The sequence below is a fragment of the Ascaphus truei genome, chromosome 2 (genome assembly GCF_040206685.1).
Source record: "Ascaphus truei isolate aAscTru1 chromosome 2, aAscTru1.hap1, whole genome shotgun sequence".
Lineage (NCBI taxonomy): Eukaryota > Metazoa > Chordata > Amphibia > Anura > Ascaphidae > Ascaphus > Ascaphus truei.
Genome location: NC_134484.1, coordinates 277,564,073 through 277,588,533, shown reverse-complemented (window position 1 = coordinate 277,588,533; position 24,461 = coordinate 277,564,073). Strand labels below are relative to the sequence as shown.

Sequence of the window (24,461 nt, the reverse complement as noted above, 5' to 3'; positions counted from 1 at the left end):
AGATTGGCAACTGTCTTGAATGTTTTCCACTTTTGAATTATCTTTCCCACTGTAGAATGATGGACTTTAAATTGTTTGGAAATGGCCTTATAACCCTTCCCAGATTGATGGGCAGCAACAATTGCTTCTCTAAGATCATTGCTGATGTCTTTACTCCTTGGCATTGTGTTAACACACACCTGAATGCTCCAGACCAGCAAACTGCTAAAACTTCGGCTTTTATAGAGCTGGTCACACTTGCTGATGATCAATTAATCAATGGCATTTGATTAGCAGCACCTGTCTGCTACTTAGCATCTTAATTCCTATGGAAGCTGGAAGGGTGTACTTAGTTTTTCACACGTAGCTTCTCCATTTTGGCTTTATTTCTGTTAAATAAATCATGACGGTGTAATATGTCATGTGTTGTTGTTCATCTGAGGTTGTATTTACCTAATTTTAAGACCTGCTAAGGAACAGATGATTGTTATAATATCCTGATATGTAAAACCATAGAATTCAAAGCAGGTGTACTTTCTTTTTCACACGACTTTAGAATCCCATTCTACCCCTCATAACCACAAGACTTAGACAGGTAAAAGTGTCCAAAGTATATGGTGCTGGAACTTATCTTCCCACACTTTGAGAGTGAGCAGAAGGACTGCCAGCTAGCAGACATACACAAGCACCCACGGGGTTTGCATCAACACCCATAACTTTCACTGGTCGGTACAGCCAATTATTACTGTGCTTCTTTGTGCATTTTTCCTGTGCTGTTGTTCCCCATTGCCTGCCAGTAAGTGAGCAATAATTAAGCTTTATTAAGGTGTGCACCAAGGATACTTTGGAACTGTTACCTTATGGTCTGTGAGACTCTCACTGATCTTTAACCAGGAGCAGCATTTGTTTGCTTCCCCTTTCCCCTTGGGGATGAACTTTATTTTTGCTTTTTGTATTGTATTATAGGGAGTTTTTACAGGGTCAATTTAAGTACCACTGGACATTTTTTGCCTTTTGGGAACGGGCCTGAAGAAGGGGTCCTGTCCCCGAAACTTTGCCCCCTTCCCCTGTATTTGTACCTTGCTTGCACTACCCCCTCTCCTCCCCCCTGCCCCACCCCACCCTTTCCATTCACCTTATTTTTCTCTCCTCTCTTAACACGTGTTCTGGTATTGTGATTTACTTATACCCCTTAGGGGTGCGTGCTTTTCTTTTTCATTAAAACATTTGGTTTATACCCTTTTCAATTTGTCATTTATGAGTGCTGGGAACATTATATTGTGTTCAATGGGAAGGATGTTGATCCAGGGAGTATTTTGATTGCCAATTGTTTGGAGTCAGGAAGAAATGTATTTTTCCCCTAATGAGATATCATTGGATGATATTTCACTGGGGTTTTTTATTTGCCTTCCTCTGGATCAATATACTGGAAGTATGCATATAGGATAAAGTTTCTGTCGTCTTAATTTAGCATAGGTTGAACTTGATGGACGCATGTCTTTTTTCAACCTCATCTACTATGTAACTGTGTAACTGTAATAAATATTACATTGTAACCTATTTGGGTTAGGAACTAATTTTGCCTGGAACATTGAGGCCTAATCTAGTAGCTTCGATGAGTTTGCTGCTACATCACAAGGTTTGATTTGAGTTATCACGGTATTCAGAACGAATCTGAAACCCTCTCAAGCCGTGAGGTAGGAAAAAGCTCTCATTCTGCGATTGTATCACAAGCTGCACTGCACTGGGTGACCCGCCTCTCCCTGCACAGCTCTCGCAGGCAATCGCAGTGTTTTTATTAAAATTTGAATACTAGTGTGCATGAGCAGGAAGTCTCTAGAGCAGAACCATTTTGATTTCAGGTCCAGAGACCCCCTGCTTCCCGAGATAAAGGCCACTCCTGCTGCCCACCCAGTAGGCCTAACCACCCGCCCTTGGGCAACTACCCATTTCACCCAATCCCCCTACCCCCAATAAACATTAAAAAAACACAACTACCCTACTGCCCACCTCCTTTACCCCCAACAAACCCTCACAACACATACAGTACAGTAATGGGCAAAATAACTATTATCCAGATATGGATAATACAGATGCAGCGGCTGTTATTTTAAGGCATCATGGCGCCGTTTTGTGTGTGCTGCTGTACTCCACGCGGCATGAATGCGGCCAATCGCCCCAGGCACGCACGTTTATCGTGGTTGCTTTGTTTGAATTTTATGGATTGTGTGCAATTATATGCAATGAAATGAATGAATTGTAATGTGTACAGTACTGTGCTACCGTGTTACTTTGTCAATTTCAGGTGTTTAAAAGTCAGAACACTAAAATGCCATTTTATGCACTCGGCTGCACTCGCGTCTTAAGGCTGTACGGTTGGAAGTAATCCCACGCTATCACATGGGTATTCTGAGGTATAAACCACGTGATTTCGTAAAATTATGGCCGCTGCATCTGTAGCTCATTTGACCATTCCAAATAAAACATTATCCAGCCAGCATAAAGTAAATAAAACTTGCACTTACCCCTGCCAGGATGAAGGCCATCATCATCCCCATCCTCCGTGTCCATGTCCTCCTTTGGCAGTAACAAAAAAACAAATCTATGGCCTCTAACCCCTTAATAACCTTATCGGTTAGTAACCACTAAAGTAATTAAGGGGTTAACCCCTATCCACCACTATCCACCCAGGTGGCCAAAACACCCACTCCAGGGCAGCTATCCCCACCTTCTACCCATTGATTGGCACAGTGATACACCTTGCCCATATAACACTGGCGACACACTTTATTCGAGCTCGGCTAGTCCCACGAATTCGGGTATACCCGGGTGTTTTGAGGTTTGTGACTGTTTTCTGCCCGAGTGCATTGAGTTATTTTCCGGCAGGGATTGAAGCATTTTATTCCCGCTGGCTGCAATACTGCACAGTACATATATATATACTGCATTACAATTCATGAATTTATGCCATCTGGTAGACACGTGAAGCATTGCAGCCTATTAAATCCTAATCATTATCATTTAACAGATCAGCCGCCCATCAGCCAGGCATGAACCCAGGCTGGGAAGGCAAATGCAACGGGGCTTGCCAGAGGTGAGGAGCGGCGCATTCCAGGTATCTGCCAGGTACATACCGGGTATTTGCTCGAATAAAGTGTGTCGGTGCAGTAATATGGGCATTATACGCCACTATAGCAGTCAATGGGCTGCCTAAAAAAACCAGCACCAAAAAGACACAACAATAAAAAATACCCAAGCACCTAAACACCAGAAAATAAAATAAATCAAGCCCCTAAACACCAGAAGAATAAAATAAATAAAACAAATCAAACCTAAACAACAGAACAGTTAAATAAATCAAACAGCTAAACACAAACACCAGAAGAATAAAATCAAACACCTAAACACCAGTAGAATACAATAAATCAAAAGACTGAACAACATATCAATAAAAGAAATCAAATGCCTAAACAATCCAAACATTTACTAAAAACAAGCCCTACAAATACATAACAAATAAATCAAAATAATAAACAGAAATACAAAACATAACAATCTAATTAAAAACAACCACTTGCCAAAATATGCATTGCTTGTCACTGTATTTATCTATACCCTAAAGGGGCACAGATAAATACATTGGCAGTCAATAGTAAAAAAAATACAATAAAAAAACCTCATAAACAAAAATGACATACATTCAGTGTTTTTCTTACCTTTAGATGTCTTTATTCTTCAATTTCCGGTGTATCAGGAAACTCTTGATCCACGACGCCATCCTCAGCATCAGGTAAAATCTTCTTTCTTCAATGTTCTTTCTTGAATCTTCTTTCTTCAATCTTCAATCTTCAATCTTTACTTGTAATCCATAGGGAGATGTTGTCTCGTCGGCTTCTTAAGCTAAAATGAGACGAAACAGGCCTTATAAAAGGCCTGTAATGTCATATTTTAGGGTCAGATGGTACAGGTCCAATCCGGTTGGACGCTGTACCATTTGACGGGCTTTAAAAAATAAAAAAAAAGGATGTGATGTCATATCCCAGGGAGGTACGTGACATCCTTATTAAAAATGGCTGCCATCACATGGTACTACAGCCAATCGGATTGTCCCCAATCCGATTGGTTGAAGTACTATGTGACATGTTCCATTTTTTTAAAAAGTATGTGACATTATCTCTAAGGGTGATGTCACATCCTTTAAAAGAAAAGTCTGCCATCACATGGTACAGGAACCAAGGGGATTGTGAATTTACCACGTGGTATATGTCACAATCCCATTGTTTCCTGTACCATGTGAGGGCAGCCTTTTTTTAAAAGGATGTGACATCACCCATAAGGATGATGTCACATCAAAAATGGAACATGTGACATGGTACTTCAACCAATCGAATTGGGGACAATCCGATTGGCTGTGGTACCATGTGATGGCAGCCATTTTGGTTTAAGGATGTGACGTACCTCCCTTTGAGATGACATCACATCCTTTAAAAAAAAAAAGCCTGTCACATGGTACAGCATCCAATTGGATTGGAGCTGTACCTTCTGACCCTAAAATTTGACATCACAGGCCTTATATAAGGCCTGTTCCGTCTCATTTTAGCTTAAGAAGCCAACGAGACAACACGTCCCTATGGATTACAAGTAAAGAAGATTTAAGAAAGAAGATTAAGAAAGAACATTGAAGAAAGAAAATTTTAAGTGAGGATGGTGTCACGAATCGAGAGTGTCCTGATACACCGGGAATGACATATAAAGGTAAGAAAAATATTGAATATATGTAATTTTTGTTTTTCAGGTTTTTTTATTGTATTTTAAAATTTTATTTTTTGGGTTTGACCATTGACTACGAATGTATTTCTCTGTGCCCCTTCAGGGTATAGATACAGTGACATGCAATGCATTTTTTGGCAAATGGTTGTTTTTTATTCATTGTTATGGTTTTTATTTTTGTTTATTGTTTTGAATTAATTGTTATGTATTTGTAGGGCTGGTTTTTATTAAATGTTTGGATTGTTTAGGCATTTGATTTCTTTTATTAATGTGTTGTTTAGGCTTTTGATTTCTTTTATTCTTCTGGTGTTTAGGTATTTGATTTATTTTATTCTTCTGCTGTTTAGGCTTTTGATTTATTTTATTCTTCTGGTGTTTATGCTTTTGACTTCTTTTATTCTTCTGGTGTTTAGGCATTTGATTTATTTTATTGTTCTGGTGTTTAGGTGCTTGGGTATTTTTTATTGTGTTGTCTTTTTGGTGCTGTTTTTTTTTAAGCTGCCCATTGACTGCTATAGTGGCTTATAATGCCCATATTATATGGGCATGGTGTATCACTGTGCCAATCAATGGTGTAGAGGGTGGGGATAGTTGCCCTGGGGTGGGTGGTTAGGCCACCTGGGTGGGTAGCGGTGGTGGGGGGTTAACCCCTTAATTACTTTATCGGTTACTAACCACTAAGGTTATTAAGGGGTTAGGGGCCATTAGATTGTATTTTTAATTGGTGTGTTCCTGCCAACGGAGGACAAGGACGGGGAGGAAGATGAGGATGGCCTTCATCCTGGCAGGGGTAAATAGAAGTTTTATTTACTTTATGCCGGCTAATGTTTTATTTTGAATGGGCAAATGCACTATTATCCAGATCTGGATAATAGTCATTTTGCCCAATATTGTACTGTAATGCTATGGTTGTTGGGGGTGGAGGGGGTGCCCATTCATTCCCATTGGGGTTGTCTTTGCTCCCATTGAGGGCATAGCAATACTAGCACACTAGCAATGAATGGGTTTATTGTTTAGTATTGTGTTTGTATCCTGTTGTAATGTTTATTGTGGTTAAGCTAGGTGAGTGAAGGTGGTATTTGGCCCATGGTGAGTGTTTATGCCTACCGGGTGGTAGCTGGAGGGATTTACCCCTTCATTACCTTAGCGGTACTAACTGCTAAGGCAATTAAGTGGTTAACTCCTCCCGCAACCCGCCCGCAAGTCATAGACACCCACCATGGGACAAATACTACCTTTATTCACCCCCGCTATGCACAATAATCCTGTAACTGGTAATTAACCCCTTCATCGTCTTAGTGGTTAGCCGCTAAGGTAATGAAGCCACCTGTAAATGTATTTTTATTGCATCGGATTGGTGCCGGGGGTCTCCAGAGCTGATATTAATGTGTAGCAGCTCCGGAGACTCTCTGCATCAATTCGATGCAGGAAAAATGCATTTTTTTTTCTAAATCCTGCTCTCAGATCCAATCTCGACAGCCCAAGACTTGTGAGATAAATCTTTCATAAACTCGCGATTCCAGAGCTCCGATAATCTTATCGGAGCTGTTAGAATAGCCGAACGTTGTCAAAATGGCGCTGTTTGGATTTTTGCATTCCCACTCGATGTATTTGAGCTGGAGAGAGAAATCGCGAAAAAATGCCTTCCCCGTATGATTTACGAGGCTTTCTGAATAGCTACCTAGCAACATATTGCAATAGCTGCTCAAAATTCTTGATGAGTTGGTTATCGAATCTACTAGAATAGGCTCCACTATCTATGTAGTGCTTGTTCACACCAGCATAATACACCAGCATAATACACCAGCATAATACAATACATCACACCAGCATAATACAACAAGGAAATATTATTAGTACTTATTATTAGTACTTTAGTACTTTAGTACTTGAAAATGATAAGTAAACAGGAAGGAGTATTGGATTATTATTGTAAAAATATAAATGGTAACATGTATTTTCTACATGTTCACTATAAACCGTTTACTAGCCAATATCCAAAAAAATTCTTCTGAAAGTCATTTTTCAATGAATGTCTAACTCAGTGTACTAATTAAACCCCTTAGGATTCTAAGGGTTTGCAGTGATCTTCAGGGTTATCCAATACTGAAAGCAATTAATACAATGATGGTTATTTTTCAAGGGACAGCAATTTATCAAAAATTACAGCGTTTTGTATAGTGACACTTTTATGCTGATGTATTTAATACATTTGTGTCTTTTGTGTATTTGCAAAACCCAGAACTAGTGTTGCATGTTTCTCATATTGATTTATATCTAATTGCACACAATTGGCACAAATATATGTAACTAAGCTACAGACTAGATGGGTCTGCCTTTTTATTTTTCAAGTAGCAACAGAGGATTTGCAACTCTGACAGCTGAAACACTGACTTCATCATCAGAGATTGATTTAAAAGAATTGGAGCAAGACAATTAAACAAGGCTGTGCAAAGGCAAAGCAGATCATGGAGAAGGCCCACTGAAGGTGGTAGATGAACATGAATATGTTCATACAGTAGCACTGCCACAGCAACATGATTGTGCCATTTTAAATATAAGTACATAGAATTTACCAGAAAATAAGGACAATTTAACCCATCTGATCTGCCATTGTCCCTTACATACATTGTGAGAAAAGACTGTACTTAACCTAAGTTTCAAGCACTTTGGCTTTATTTGTGTATATTCCATTGATTTATCCCTACTACCCCAATCAGTAATCTGTTCCATTACATAAAATAAGAAAATTTGGTACTTCAAAATTGTACTTCCAACTAAGAGGTTAAGAGTGACTGACAGCCTGCGGCTATAGCACCATAGGAATGTTAAAGTGGATCAAATTTGATTAAGTCTGTGTCCATCACTGATCCTAAATTCATATCCAAAGTTTGAATCCTAGAGTGCTATTTCTGTTTTTATTATTATTTGAAGAAAGAAAGAGCCAGACCCTTTGCTCTGTTATTCACATGCTGTGTTTTGCAATAACATTTGAAACATCCGTACAAAGAACCTACAAATCTAGATTATGGAGTGTGAGTTTAAAATCAGCAGGGGATTCCCAGAGACACAAATATCACTCTGTTTACCTTGCTGAGTCTTATTGTAATCCATTTGAAGGTGCCAAACTGTTACAGCACAAGGAAATGAAGGATGCAATTGCTGATGACCCATGATAAACAGTAGTCAAATATTTCATAATCCCTTTTAAGATATAAGATATGTATTTGTGAACCATACTGAAGATGGCTTTGAGAGATCTGCAAACCTATCATGACTCGCTGCAAAATTTGTCACGTTTGTGCTCTTAAGGCCCATATTTAATAAGTTGTGAAGCAGCTTCTCAGTGCTGGACAAGAGTTCCGCTTTATTGAAATGAAATTTAGTGGCTTCAAAACATCGAATAAGGAGATATTCATACAGGTAGTTTGGGGGCTTTAGAGACGTTTGTTTCTCATCTTTGAGAATTTTAGACAAGCTGCAAATGTCTAAAATTACCTACATTTGCAAACTTGTGTAAACCTTTCGCCCACTTTTAATGGCTGACTATTTGTTGACATTCTAGATTCATCATAATTGGCTACATCTCACAATTACATTATTGTCTTTGTAAAAATTTTGTACCAACTTTTCTAGACCTCGACTATTATAAAAACATAGAGATTACAATCAAAATGAGTTAGATAGTAAAGGTATCACTTCTACCCTACTTTTGCTTGTCTTTTCTATGGGCTAACATGGTACCATCCTCTATTTGAGACATGACAGTGAGAGCAAAGTAAGACTAATGTATTTTTAGTTCTATGTTACTAATGTTACTATTTTGCAGTGTATTTATTTTACTGGTTGGATAACTAGCTTCTCTGATTTCAGGTCAGCCATTTGTAAACCCAGATGGTACACCAGCGATATACAATCCTCCCAGTGGGCAACAGTCTATGAGGGCCCAGATTGTTGGGCAAACTCAGCAGACTTCTTCACATCAACAGCAAACCCAGCAGCAAATACAAGGTCACCTTGTTACACAAGTAAGTGATGGATTTGAAAGACAATCGGTGCAATCAACCTAGTTTTTCTTACATTGCTGATAAAATACTTAAGGAAAGATCAAACATTTTTTTTTGCATTAATCTTGGTGGTTGGATGTGAGGATAGAGATGTCAATCCGAGCACTATTATGTAATGTTCTGGATTTCTATTGAAACTTGAATTTATCTTATAGAGCAATTTGTGATCATTCTTTTTGGTATTTGAGTTAAATCATTATTGTAATAATATCTTTGCAGGGTGTTACTGATCAGAAAAGCTCTTGTACTGTACTTTGAGTTTTAAAGTATATAATGGTGGGTGTACAATATGTCATTTTAGTGATTGACTGATATTGTGCACTAAGATGTACCACACTTTAATGAACATTAGACTATAATTTACTCTGGTGGAATAATGAATAAATAAATTTCAAGAATTCTTATGGCAGCCTGCTTCAGAAGCATTACTTTCAGAATTGCAAATCCCAAGGCTCATAATATTTTTTTTGTATTTTATGCTACTATGCGGGAAATTTTCTTAAATCACTTAGCAACTTTAAAGAATGTACAGAAAATGCCAATGTACTTTACAATGTATTTATAATTGTGAAGAGCATGCCTATTTGAATATCAGAGTTTATCTTTTATTCAATAAATATACCAGAAAACATTTACCAATGTTCGAAATTATTTTTTTATACTGCCGCTACTGTACATATGGCAAATTTAGATGTGTTTGGGTAATTAGTTTCATAAGGCCTATAACTTGTTTTGGTGTGATATTTAAAATATTGCAATCTAAAATGAATTAATACACCATCTGTAAGATAACGTGGCTAATCTACAAACAATTTCCCCAATATCTAACACATACTGTAACTAAACATCTACAACTAACTGGTTCATACCTGATGATTACTGTATGTCCTTATTCTAGCTTGACCTAAAACATGTTACAATGGAAATACTTTCAATATATTTCCCAAGTAAGTTTTATTGTGCATTTCCTTACAGCCTGTGCAGGCTATGCAGACTTCTTCCCAGTCCATGCCATACCCTGGAGTTTCTTATCCCCCTCAACATATCCTACCTGTGTCCCCTACACAACAATTCACAGGGGTAAGGTTTTAAACGTAATATAAGTAGTTTGTAGATTACAAAAATGTATTTAAATGAACCTGTCTATGTGTATGTATCTGCTGGCATATGTGTGTGACATATATATATATATATTTGCAACACATACCAGCATCTAAACAGTATATACTGTATTAGGATGAAATTATGATCATTTTATTTGTCGTAGTGTGAATACACTTTTTACTAGTTTGACATTGAATTAACCAGTTTGTTGGGGGTTTTTTTGTCACATAAAGTCCCATATTCATATTGCACATGCCAACCCTCCTATTTTGGGGCAAGTCTCCTGCCTCCCATTCAGTCAGCCGATCCTGCCGACTTAGTAGGAGCTGAGAAAATCAATACATCTACCCCGCTACACGTCTCTCTTAGGCTGGCGGGCAGGTTTGATTACTTCATTTCCCAACAATGGATACAATCCTATGCAACCAAACAGTCTTTTAACATTGCAGAGTCTTATTGATTGCTTATCTGTATTGTAGAGGATTCCTATCCCAGGGTCTCTGTGTAGGTCCAGTAGTAAACATGAACGTTGGTTCTGGGGAGCAGGCTGTGTCCAGCCCATGGAAATCTTTATCCTGGGTGGGGTTCCCAGCTTGACCCAGCAGCCATGCTTCCTGCAGGGCTGGGGAACAAGAACAGTCAGAGTCCTTCTTGGCTTGGAGAAAATCAATCTCGCCCTTGCTGGGGAAAAGCAGTGTCTCTTGTGCAGGGCACTTCCTGGCTTTTTAAACCTCCACATAGGAGTGCTGTCTTAATTAGTGCCAGTGTGATATCAGGTTGTTGCCAGATGCTTTGAAATTTAGCACAGGAGTTATTTAGAGCATGTCATTTTTTTCCATTTGTCAAATGAACCAAATTCTGTTAGTGATTTTTGGAATGGGTGGGAAACCATGCTGTTTCCAATAGGTCAGCTAGTTTACATCTTAGCTGTTGCTATGTGGGTGATTAATTTGTATTCGGCTTTATAAATATCTTACATTGGTCAGTTTAAGAAGAAAAGCACCCAGTTGTGATGTACACAACAATAATGGATTGCCATTTAAAATCGAAATTTAGAGCGAATAGCTTAACCACTTCTTTTGCCAAATTGATATTGAGAGCTTCAGATTTAGAATGATTTATTTTAAACCCTAATATTTTGTTGAATTTGAGAATACATTAAATACATTTGGCAGTGAGGTCAAATGTTTTGAGGGAGCAAGAATGACATAATCTGCAAATAGACCTATTTTGTGTGTCTGATGGCCCACCTGGGTCCCAAAAATATCTGGATTATTCCTAATGTCAGAGGCCAGCGGTTCCAAGCAGAGAGCAAATAAGAGGGGGAGAGCGGACAACCCTGCCTCGCACCACTTTTGATATGGAATAAATCCGAGGGAAAACCTTGACCGATCATTTTAGCTGTCATGTCGTTATAGAGGGTGAAGATTGCTTTCAAGAACCTTCCACCGAACCCAAAGGTCTTCAATGTGGTATGCATATTTGTCCAATCCCAAGATCATTGAGGACATCTGTTGTTTAGTTGCTAAAGTTATTAGGTCAATAATTAATCATGATTGTCACTGTGGTTATCTATGCATTCATCCGATTGTCTGGAACTTACTGTATCATGGAGCTGCTTTACTAGCTACAAAAGTGGACTTACAACGAGGACCGATGGGTTCACTTACTTGGTGTTTGGCCAGTTCGGTGATAAGTTCATATACAGTACAACAGCATATCCTACAAATTATTGCCATTTTAGAGATACACACGCTGTACTATCTGGCAACATTCAGGCAGCTATTCCTTTGGGCAATGTGGTTATCTATGCCCTCAATGGGGGCACAGATATCCACATTGGCAATCAATGAGTAGCCTAAAAATACAATTAAATCAAATAAACACTACAATAAAAACAAACACAAGCCAATAAATGACTTCTCTACTAAACATCACCTTAAAGGGATGGAAGCATATGGTACTTGATTTGATGGCTTCCCTCCTTTTTAGGTGAGTCACAACACCCAAAAAAGGGAAGGCATCATATGGTACAGATACCAATCTGTTGTACCATGTGATTCCATCAAGTTTGGTACAGAAGTCATTCGCTGCCAAACTTGATGCCTAGACACATGGTACATCCACTAATTGGATTGGTGGATGTATCATGTGTCTGTCAAATGTGACATCACAGGCCTTATGTAAGGCCTGTAATGTCTCATTTGACAGGAAGAAGACGGTGTGGCAACATCTGCGGGACCTGTTGAAGAAAGAAGAAAAGAAAGAAGATCTACTCACCGGTGACTCCTCTTCAAGCAACAGAGAATTGTGTACTTCTGAGGCCCAGTAAGTTTAATGCAGCAAGAGACCCATTCAGAAGCATGGACCCCCACTGTGTTAATCCTGATGGGAAAGTCCCCCCCCCCCTCTGCGCTGCACTTATGTGTGATCAGGCCACACTTGGGCTGCGGTCCGCCCACTCCACTTGCAGGGCAGGGTGAAGGTAAATCATGTTCCATCTGTATCAGTCTACCCTGTAGAGCAGCTTTATGAGCCTCCCAAAGGGTTGCGTGGAAGGACAGGCTACCCTCATTGTTTTGGAAAAAGAACAATAGTTTGTCTCCTATTTCAGAACAAATCTCTTGGATCTTCAGCATTGATTCGTTTCCAGTGGGCCCCCTGGGATTTAACATTTAAGTGGGAGCATCTCAGTTCCACTGGCACATGGTCTGACCAGGTTATAGTGTGTATTTTGGCATGAGAGATAGGGAGAGTCTAACTGACACAAAAATATAACCAATTAGAGAATACATTTGGTGAGGGTGGGAGAAATACTTCCGTTATTGGGTGTAGGTCTTTCCATAAATCAGATAATTAGAGTAGACTTAGGCCAGCCGATAGAGCCCTCACTTCCTCTGATCCACTTAGATTTACAGTATCTAATGATGGGCTGAGAGCTAAATTAAAGTCTCCCCCAAGAATAATATTGCCTTTTGCCAAGCTCCCCAGTGTGTGACAAAATGTAGTCAGGAATTTGGAGCTAGAATTATTTGGTCCATAAACATTTGCTATTGTGAGGACCTGCACATATATGGTACCAACCTGGATCAAAAACCTCCCTTCCTTTATCTCTTTATCTTATCTACTATTAATGGTACTTGGTTGTGTAGTAAAATAGCAACATTCTTTTTTTTTGTTCTGTGCAGATGAGAAGAAAGACTGTCTATATTGTTTGAGTGAATATTGAGGTGCTTGGGTTTCCAAAGTGTCTCTTGTAATTGTAATACATCCCCTTTCAGTTTCTTATAGTCAGATAACGCTACTCAACTTTTACATGGACTATTAAAGCTTTTGACATTGTGTGAAATGATTGTCAGAGACATTTTGGAGAATGGAAGCATGGAATATATTAAGATGGGGATTCATGTATGTTTAGCTGTGCAAGGTGTTTTGTTCCTCAACGGTAGGATTAAACCTAGCATTGCCCTTATAAGGGAAGAAGGGGGTGGAGGATGGGGGGGAGAACACTATGGGCATTCCAGGCCCAGTGCACATAGGGAAGGGGGAAAATTGGAAAGGGGAATCAAGGGTTGAGTTGGGCAGCACATGCTGATGCGTGCCTGCCCGGGGGAAGCGCATTGCAACTGCTTAAGTGCACCGGCCCAAGCTTGGACCGAAACCGAGGGTCACAATTTAATTCATTGATACTACATCTATCACATTTAACATTATCAGTCTTTTCTAACATTTAAACATTTTAATGATACAATACACCAAAAGAGGGGAGAGGCTCTACCCACCCCCCTTTAAAAAAAAAAAATATATATATATATATATATATATATATATATATATATATATATATATATATATATATATTATAAAAGTATTTCAAGGTTGAGCCATCTATATCCAAGTCTCTTCTTGTTTTTCCTTCTATAAGCCGCCACTAAAGTGAGCATGAGTATCTGCTGGCAAAGCTGCACTCATTTTTGTCTCCACGGACTGAAATCAGAAAGCTTCAACATACTGCAACGACACACTTTATTCGAGCAAATACCCAGTATGTACCTGGCAGATACCTGGAATGCGCCGCTCCTCACCTCTGACAAGCCCCGTTGCGTTTGCCTTCCCAGCCTGGGTTCATGCCTGGCTGACGGGCGGCTGATCTGTTAAATGATAATGATTAGGATTTAATAGGCTGCAATGCTTCGCGTGTCTACCAGATGGCATAAATTCATGAATTGTAATGCAGTATATATATATATATACTGTGCAGTATTGCAGCCAGCGGGAATAAAATGCTTCAATCCCTGCCTGAAAAATACCTCAATGCACTCGGGCAGAAAACAGTCACAAACCTCAATACACCCGGGTATACCCGAATTCGTGGGACTAGCCGAGCTCGAATAAAGTGTGTCGCCAGTGTAGGCCTTGGACATTCAAAACACGTGTAACTGAAAAACAAAGTGCTTATATATAAAGGCTTCTCAGAATATCAGAACATTAATCAATCCATAGCAGTGGGGCAGAACAGTTGGGTATAAGATTGCATTTACAATTCTTAAGCCTCCTGAGGCTAATCCTTACAGTAACCCTTATGAGTTGAGTTGCGCTGTCATTAGGATCAGCTATGGTGTCTGCAGACCATGTCTGTGCACCAAGACTATGGGCCCGGCTGACGTGAGATTGTTTCTCCAATCCCCCCATGTCCCACCTCCGTAGAGTTGACACTCCACTACCGGTGTCCTCTCTGAGGACAGCAGCTCATTAGGGTCTAATGTCAGAAAACAGGCCCAAAAGAGTCCAGCCCCCTCTCCAGACAGCCACAAATTTAATCCTACATCTAATCCTACATCCACCAGCCCTGGTAAGGGCCAATGTGGCATGTAGAGTGGGCAATCAGACCAGCATGGTGAGGTGGGAGAGGATGAACCCCCCCCCCCATTCTAAGGACCTGCAAGGGAGCCTTGACATCAGGAAGATAATTGCACCAGGGAGGGGGGGGGGGAGGATATTCCCAGAGTCAGATTCTCTCTAGCCTGTAGTGAGATCGGTGTCCTTAGGTTTTGTCTGGATCCGCTTAAACCGCAGCTTGTCTATGGGTTCCACGTGCAGACTTATTCAACTTCCACGATGGATGGAGGTTCACACCCTCATGTGGCACAGGCTGTGGTGTGGCAGGCCCAAGACCCATGCGGTGAAGGCAGCCACCACCCTCTGCCGGTTCCTTTAAGGTAAATGTGGTTCCTTTCTCCAGGAGGTGAAATGGGAAGGCCCATTGATAATGGACTCCATTATCTCTCAACACCGAGAAAATTGGGTTTAGAGTCCTGTGTCTGGTAAGCGTTGCCAGAGCTAGGTCTTGAAAGACATGTATGGGGATATTCTCATGGGATAGTTCGCCCATTCCCCTAGCCGCTTGCTAAAATACTTCTTTAATTTTAAAATATTGAAAACGGATTATCACAGCCATTTTAAGACAAAATCTTCCGGTTCTATTATTGACTCAGGGAACCCTCTTAGTCAGAGATTTTTCCTTATATCCATATTCTATGCATCTTTTTGGCGATCGTTGATGTCTGCCAACTGCACCTGAAGATGTGTGGTGAGTTTTTTGTTTTTGTTTATGGATACAATTGTCTCATCTAGCTTCTTTTCTAAAATGTCCGTCCTCTCATCAAGCAATGTCAGGTCTTTATCATGTTTTTCAACACTGATTGGAGTAAGGTTTCTAAACTCACATATACTGTAGATTCTGGATGTCTCTCTCAGTGGAGTGCTGGCTCATTGTCTCTTCTTCTGATTCTTGGTCCGATTTGGAGCCTACACTTTGTTGGATGTCCGAGGGCTGCGATAGGTGCACATTTTCTTGTTGTTTAAAATAAAACCTTAAATTAGTCAGGGTTTTCTTTTTTGTTTGCTTCAGGGCCATATCTGATATTTTAGTAGATGGCTCACATCTTTCGGTCAGATATTTATAGATATTGTTTAGTTAGATCATGCTTTAATGCCCAGAACTTGGCAGAGCTGTAACACGTAGCTCACCACAAATGAAGTGCGACCGCAGTGCTGAGGTAGGGAATTGAGTAACGCCAACCCACAGCCACACGGGCGCACCTAGGATGTAGATTGGTCGTGCAAGCTAGGTCAGGATTATAGATGTTAGAGTAGTTGAGTGTACTTGCCAAATCTGGAGAGGAGAGTTGCGGATCGTCGGGGTGCGTAGCCAAGTTCAGGATTGGAGAGTAGCGGATCGTCGGGGTATGTAGCCAGGTTCAGGATAGGAGAGTAGCGGATCTTCGGAGTACTTAGCCAAGGTCTGGACTGGAGCCAGGAGAATGGTCGTTTCTAGCCGAATCAGGAGAGGATAGTTGCGGAGTCCAATGAGAGAAGCAGGATCAGGCAACAACAGGTTAACAGGCAAGGCAAGCAAGGTCACAGGAACAGAATGCAGCAAGGCACGGCATCATGCTAGACTATGCTCAGCAATGAGAGTCAGAAACAAGAAGGCATGTAAAGGGAGATCCTCCAATGGTAAGCCAGGGCGGAACCAGGAAACCGAATCCTATAGGCTGCTGGTGCACACAGGTGTGCCCTATGATGCAGCCTGATCAGGAAGAGAGGCGGGACTGAGCGCGCACTGACCCGCGCGCATCATGGAAGTCAGGGGGCTGAGTCCAGTGCACAAGACAGTCCCACGCCAGTCTTGTCCATCAGCAGGGCGGGGGCGGAGACCGGGCGTGCCTCAGAGGGGAGTCTGGACGAGCGCAACCTGAGCAGGAGGCGGGGCCAGAACCCGCGGGCAGGCAGAGAGACCATGCAAGATCCACGTGCGTGTAGCGGGACCGCGAGACTGCGCTTCCCGAGGCGCAAGATCTGCGCTCGTAGCGGGGCTGCGAGACTGCGCTTCCTGAGTGTCTGACACAGCAGCAGGTTTGAGGTGAGGAGACGTCTCCAGACGCCTCACAGGAGCTAAAGCTCTAAGCGGCCATTCACTCCAGCACGGTGCATGCGCCTCCAGTTTTTTTTTTTTTTTTAAACATATTACACAAGTATAAAAGTAAAAATGTAAATTGATGAAAAAAATAAACAGGTATTGTTTTAAAACAAATTAAACTAAAGATGTACCACTTATTGTCTCTGTAAGCCATCAGTTATGTTACATTGAATTTGTCTTGCATCTGAAATTTTATATTAATAAGGTTTTATTATCTTGATTGTTTTAGCACTGTTCAATCAGAAATACGCCTGTAATATTATTGTGTTTAATACAATATATTCATTTTCAGCATATAGTAGTAGCCACATATGTTTATTATTCACAGCATATGTATTCTTTTAAACTTAAAATGTTTTTGAGAATAGCCAAAAGCAAAATACAGGTCATATGTTCACTTAAAATGTTTAGAAATCAATAGTATACACAAAGGGAGTTTCTGTGCAGTAATGCCCTGAACGGCAATATCACAGTTTAATGAATAACACCTATGGTGTTTTTAATCAATAATCTTTTATTTGGCGGAAACATTTTATGAAATCTCCCTTTTAATATGTTTTGCTTAATTGAATTGCCTTGCAGAGAGATGAGATAACAACCCAGTTCAATCAGATGAACTTGAGTCGTCAGTCATCAGGAGAAACACCCGAGTCGACCTCAAACCCAGTCTTTCCATCAGCCATTCTAACACAGCCATCCCAGCAGCCAAGCTTTGTTATAGCATCCTCCAATCAACAAATTCCGCCTGGAAGTTTCACAGGCTCAGGTCAATCAGTGTCACAACAAGTACTGCAGCCTGCAACACCACAGGGATATATACAACAATCACCTGCACAGGTAGGATCACTTTTTCCCGAGGTGCATACATTTTGAATTGTCATTTATATTCACTGTGTGGATTGTTGAAATATTGCAATGTGAAACAGGGTGAAGATTAACTAAAACCAGGCACAAATTGTGTCATTTTCACTCTGCATCACTTTGCTCCAATGTACCAATGTGCTTGTCTCCAATTTTGCTTCTTTTGTGGCAGTGAGCATTTTGGGAAGTGGTTATACTGTAGGAGTTAGGGTTGGAGGTGGTCAGCACTACGTGTATATTATAATGAAGATGTATCTGGATTTGTGCCTAAAGCTTGTCCAGTTTTACTTTTTCATTGTGTCAAATCTGACAGGTCCAAAGTGGCTTAAACTCTGCTCCTGAGACCTGTGCCAAATGTAAGTCGCAAAATTAATGAGCTTCATACATTTGCCACTGGTAAAAATGGATACAGAACAAAATTGATTCTCCTCTGTTTATGGGCAAATTGCTCCCAAATGGATTTTTTTAAACTCTCACAGGAGAAGTGATCACCCATTGTTTTCCAAAATATGGTAGATAACTTAAATAAAATAATGTTTTGCATTTCTGTATGTGTGTAAGAGGTACATTTTGACAGGAGGTTTGGGGTCAATGGGGATTAGAGGGGTGATAATTGACTCTCCTCTGCACTATTTTATAGTTGTTATCCTCTCCGCTCTTGGAGCTCAGCTGTTCTGTGGCACCAGGAGATGGAAGAGCACTCACCTTGGCTGATCTCCAAACCCATCTGGGTTCCAATTTTCCTGGGATACTAAGCGGAGCAAAGCCATTCCCCTTTCACTGAGCTCCACCCATCTGTCTCTGGAACCAAAAAGGCAAGGGTGAGAGGAAGACTATGTGGCATAGAGACAGGAACCTCCTTGTGGGTGCTCCATTCTCTGTGGCCAAAACAGTTAAGCCCTTTGGCTGGAGGGGTTAACAACATCATACATTTTACATCGGTGGGTCCCTTCTCTCACTTGCAGGGGTGATTGGTGGGACAGAGCAAGGGAGAGGAAAGAAAGGACTCTCTACACTTTTTTAAAAAATAAATCCTTTTATAATTTTTCTATTATTATTATAACTCATTTCACCTTTTGATCTTGGTGTTCTGAGGAGCAAATGCAGCCATTAGGAATTGAATCAGAGCCCCCTCAGCTGCAGGGCAGAGGGGGGAGGAAGGAGACGTTTGTCAATGTTCTAAGGACATTTAAGGGGCTCAACAGGCTTTGTGTTGTAATCCCTAACTATTGATATACTTTTTATATCAAATATATAATTCTGTTTTACCTCCATTATTTATTACAATTAATATTCTGAGTGATAAAACTGTTTTTCAAAACACATTGTTTAACTGTAACCACCTAACAATGCTAATGATATGAAGAGACGATAATCCTTTCTATGAACTGGTGCTACGGATATTGCAGGATTAATTCTTCATGATTTTCAAAGTAGAGCTCTTGTTCTCTCTTTAATTAAAGTTTTTTACTTGTCCTAATGTTCCATAATGAAGGCATTAAAATATGTCTTCACAGCAGGAACCAGGAAGACAATGAAGAGTTAGTTTCCCTGCTGTTTCTGTAATAACCTTTTTCATGACATCTTTCACTGACTTGCAAGTATCTCAGCTTACACCTTCAACAATGTAAGAGCCTTTAATGTATTATTGTACATAGAAATAGACATAGGATTGGAATCATTAGCCCACCTTGTCTTTAGTTTTTACCCAGTTATTGTAAAACTTTAGACCATTTTCGATCTCTGACTCTTTCCCTGTTTGGGTTTGTCATTTCTCAATTTTTTGTTGTAGTTTTCTCTACTGCAGTATAGTGGTTTAGTCTCACATATGCTGGTTTTGAAACACGGAAACATTTCAGTGACAGATTTAAAAGATAAAAAAAACTGTATGGGCCCTTTTTGATAAATGAACTAAAAAAAGTCACAATAAAAGGATACTCCATGGGCAGTTTGCTCTTAGTACAAAGAGGTCAGAGATAAAATGTCTCAATATAGTGAGCCAGAATAGCAAGAGAAAGGCTCCTAATAGCCAAGCTCAACTACTGATAAGAACCACGTAGAGAACACTGCTGATATATGGGGATTATTACAATCAATCAGGACAATGTGATTGTGAAATCAACAATAGCATAACATGTTTCATACAGTAAAGTCCTCTGTTTTCATGGAAATATTTTTCATGGATAAATTCATCCATTTTTAGGGTTTTTTTGCCCTAATTTTGCCCCAGTTTTGCATCTTGGAGTCTTTGATACATGCGTCTTGCATTATGTACAGTAAATGCTAGTATACTGTATATGATTACATTTTGGACACAAACAATATGCGTCGTATAACTCACTAGTCACAGTGATTCTTTCTTGCATGATCAACCTCTGCCATTAATCATCGGAAATGAAATTATTTCCAGAGAACTATGGGCATATTTCAAAATGATGGATTCCTGCTGTGGAAATGCTATGAATAAGCTTTTATTACATCCTTATCCTTTTGTGATGTCAGCCAAAAATAATTCTCTTGTGCAATGAGCCAGCATTAAATGGTGCATTGTAAAATTTGTAGAAAATATATGCTTCTGTTTTTTATTAGCTAGTTGATTGACTTTTACATAAATCATTCTGTTGACTTGTGTGCGTATCAAATACAATTTATTTATCTTTGTTTTTTTATATTAACATTTACAAAAACTAGAATTAAAAAATAATCTATAACTACAAATCTATATCTAGCACAAGAAACATATTAATCCAATATTTGCAATGACACTTTGGAATGTCTAAGTGTAATGATGTTAGGGCTATATTCACGCTTACAACAATATACTATGCTCTTCTATTGTAACTCCATTATTAACCTTGTAAAGTACTGCAGTATTATCTGTAAGTACTGTAATTTCTGTATAAAAAATAATCATTTTAGTGCTGATACGTTTGGAAAATAGAAAGTAACAAATTACTTTGCCATTGATGCATTAATGTTAATTTCAATTATGCTATGGAAAGGCTCAAATGGACAAAGCCACTTTTGGTTTGTAAGTAGCCTAGGTAGGAAGTGAATCCACTAGTTAATGTATTAAAGACCAGTAATGTAACCAGCACACCCCTGTTTAAGATGGTGTAGCCGAGTCCCGCCCCTTACCTCGCACGCAAGGAGAAAGAGCTCACTCCTGGCTCCCAGAGGTGGAGGCTTAGGTCTCCTGTGAGCAAACAGGTACAGCAGCATGCGTAGTTGCCCACGTAGTTCCCTTAGGCATAGGGAATGGGGGCTACATTTGAAGGCGCTGCAAAGATTCAGACCTGTGATGCTCGAGATTGCAGAACCAAATTTAGGGAACCATGCTCATACTCTCCAAACAAGAGGCCTGTCAGTGGTCTGTGCAGTTCCAAGAATCTCCACGCCACATGGTCGCTGTGGGGGACGTCCCAGCCGCCACACCCCCACATCAAGTATGCACCTCTTTAAGGCGGTTTCCTGGTTTAGCCAGAGCCCGGTCACTAGGCCACAAGTGGTATCCTACCTACCAATGGAGCGTAGTCATCGTTAGCCCCAGGCCCTGCATTTTCCGGAAGCACTGTGCACGGGTTGCCCATTGATATACCCAGACCTACCAATACCAATGGTGGCTTTCAGTCCAGGAGCCGCACCTGAGGTACCTTTGCTGGCTGAACTATCACACCTCTCCGATATCCCCAAGAGGAACGAAGATAGCCAGGAGTCAGTCTACGGCTTCCGGTCTGACTGCTGTAGTCGATGGTTGACCGGAGGCTTGGACTGCGGTGGAACACTAGCGCAACCTCATACGGGTTGGAATTGCTGGGACAGGGCACCAGGGGTATTGGTGCCATAGCACCCTCACTACTTTGGCGGAACTACCACGTGTTGGATCATTGGGTGTATACTGTGGGTACAGTTATTGTTGGTATTATATGTGTTAGTGTCAAGAGAGAGGGGATTTGGCCCGGGATTAAAGGGGTTACATCCCATTTGCCCCCCCCCCCCTCTACTCTCACCTGGGAATCAAGGGGTTAACTGGACTGAGGTCTAGCAATGTGTTTTTTTTACCTTGCTTCAGTATCCAAATGTGTATTCCCTTGTAAAAATGTATTGTTTCTGTTCCCGTGTCTGCACCACACAAACACTGGGATCCATCCAGGAGGGCAAGGGTTAATAGTGGAATAGTGATTATAGCCCTTTGTTTAAGTTACCCTCAAAGATGCCTGCCTACTAAATACAAATGGTCAATAGAGCTACCGAATGTTTAGGAAGCAGACCCCTGATCAAGGGCTCAGCCACTCTATCTGTTTGCAGGAAGCTGGAGTGGTTTGTGAGTGTTATAACTCACACTTACAAACCATAGTATCCTGCCCGACACCCCTGATTTAGGAGTGGGGCTACAGAATGAGTGACCTTATTAAATATAAGAATATTATGAGATGTCCTCGGCTGAACGTGCTAAAAGCTACATATGTGTATTCGTGGGACAGATTCGCACATAAGGATTACAGACACCTGATGTTTAGCCGGTCCTAAGAGACAGATATTAATATCTCTCTTAATTTTAGTATTACACAGTAATATTTAGTCTCATTGGGAGCGTCATGCGTGATGGAATGTATTAATATGTCTCTTGTGCCAGTAAGTACTACTGAACTGAAGTTATGAAGTTATTTACAGTGTATATGGGATTTTGGATCTGCTCTGAAAATGCAGACCCCCATCTGCTATGCTAATAGGGCAGGGAGAGCATCCTGCAAGAATTAGCATAGGCAAGTGATCAAAAGGTAACTGCCCTAATTGTTTATACTGGGGGCAGGAACCAAGGAACTGAGTGTTTTTAAGTGTGATACTTCACACTTACAATGGAAGCCAAAATCTGCTTCAAAGAGATTTTTTCTAGCCAACTCAACATCTAGGGTTAAGAGATGGGTTTGAAATGGTATTTAAACCAGAGTCAACCCTTACTCAAATGTCTTCATGTATGATCTTCATGTATTGCTGTGATGTCAACCTGAATTATGGAAGAAATGGCCCATCCTGTATCCTGATGGCTTTCTTGTCCTAACCTTTAAGTAAGTGTCATATTTTGTCTGTTATTTGTATATCTCGTGTGTTCACCTTTTTCAAGGAATAAATTATATTTTATCATATCTAAGCCTCGTCCAGTTCAACCCAGTTATATTTTTGGTGGTGTATTATTTATAGCCTGTCACAAAGCTCCCGTCACAGTTAGTATGTGTATAAAGTAAACCATTTGTTATATACATTGTGTGGTGTATTATTCTTTACTTGGTATGGGTTCCTGTGAGGGGTTATCCTGCCAACGCTGGGATCCCTCATAGGTGGAGGTGTTGCACGCAAGGAGAAAGAGCTCAACCCAGGCTCCCAGAGGTGGAGGCTTAGGCCTCCTGTGAGCAAATGGGTACAGCAGCATGCGTAGTTGCCCGCATAGTTCCCTTAGGCATAGGGAAAGGGGGCTACAATGGAAAAGGTGTTTTCACCCTTGATATAACTGGGGTACTCAATTTAAGTCTTCAAGCGAAACCACCAGACTAGGTTTTCAGGGCAACAGGCAAATTGTCTTGGTGACTGAGAATGAGATACTCTGCAGCAGCCAGCACAACAACTAATAATACAAACATTGACAGTCACCAAGAGCAGGACTGCACTGTTAACCTCTCAGATTACACACCTAATCAAGCAGAGTCCTCAGTATTATCAAAGGGTCTCACATTCTGCCCTACCAAGCCTATGGACAAGATTGAGCTGTGCTGTGACCTAGAAGAATACTTCAGAAGGCTGCGTCTTAAGGAGTTCTTCCATGACAGACACAACCAAGATTGTGCCAACACTGCAGAAGTAGAGCCGCTGCACATGAGCAGGGAGAAGCAAAAATCCAACTGGCTCCCACAAACTGGGCGCAACCCCACATTGGACCGGTACATTGAAAGCTTCAGACACAGCGCCAAAACCACCATCCTGGACAAAGTAAGGAAACAAACATATAATCTGACACTGATAGAGAGGAGAGCCATAGAATCGCTAAAGGCCAACCACAACATAACAATCAAACCTGCGGACAAGGGAGGAGCAGTGGTCATAATGAACACCACAGACTACCTGCGGGAAGCACACAGGCAACTCTCTGATTCAAAGTATTACACCCAACTGCAGGAGGATCCAACTAAAAAATACATGCGAGAACTCAACAGGATCATTAAAACACTCCCGATCCGCACAAGAGAACAAATTCTGGACCTGATACCAGCTAACCCAAAACCTGGCACATTCTACATGCTCCCTAAAATTCACAAAGAGGGTAACCCTGGGCGCCCTATTATCTCTGGATCTGGCACACTTACCGTGAATATTTCTGGCTGGGTGGAGGGCATTCTAAAACCACTTGTCAGGAACACACCCAGCTATATCCAGGATACCACCGACCTGCTAAACAAACTTAATGCCATTGGCCCCCTCCCTACAGGAACACTACTAGCAACTATGGATGTAGAGTCACTTTATACAAACATCCCCCACGAGGATGGGATTTCAGCCTGCAGATACTTTCTGGGATCGCAGGAGCCACTCACAGAGACAGTGACTAAATGCATTGAATTTATTCTGACCCATAACTACTTCACATTTTGAAATGACACATACCTCCAGACAACCGGGACCGCTATGGGTACTCGAATGGCGCC

General features: G+C 40.7%; 1 protein-coding gene across 11 annotated transcripts in view; it reads left to right on the top strand.

Moving 5' to 3' along the window:
* Positions 1-24,461, top strand: part of ARPP21 (cAMP regulated phosphoprotein 21) — a 296,095-nt gene that overhangs the window by 190,159 nt on the left and 81,475 nt on the right. For 9 of the 11 annotated variants that reach the window (XM_075586268.1, XM_075586270.1, XM_075586272.1 and 6 more), the window contains 3 exons: positions 8,623-8,777; positions 9,792-9,896; positions 17,485-17,739. In XM_075586268.1, coding sequence (XP_075442383.1) covers positions 8,623-8,777; positions 9,792-9,896; positions 17,485-17,739 — 515 coding nt within the window. The remainder of the gene's footprint in view (positions 1-8,622; positions 8,778-9,791; positions 9,897-17,484; positions 17,740-24,461) is intronic. The other 2 variants (XM_075586274.1, XM_075586273.1) reach the window with 1 other exon arrangement.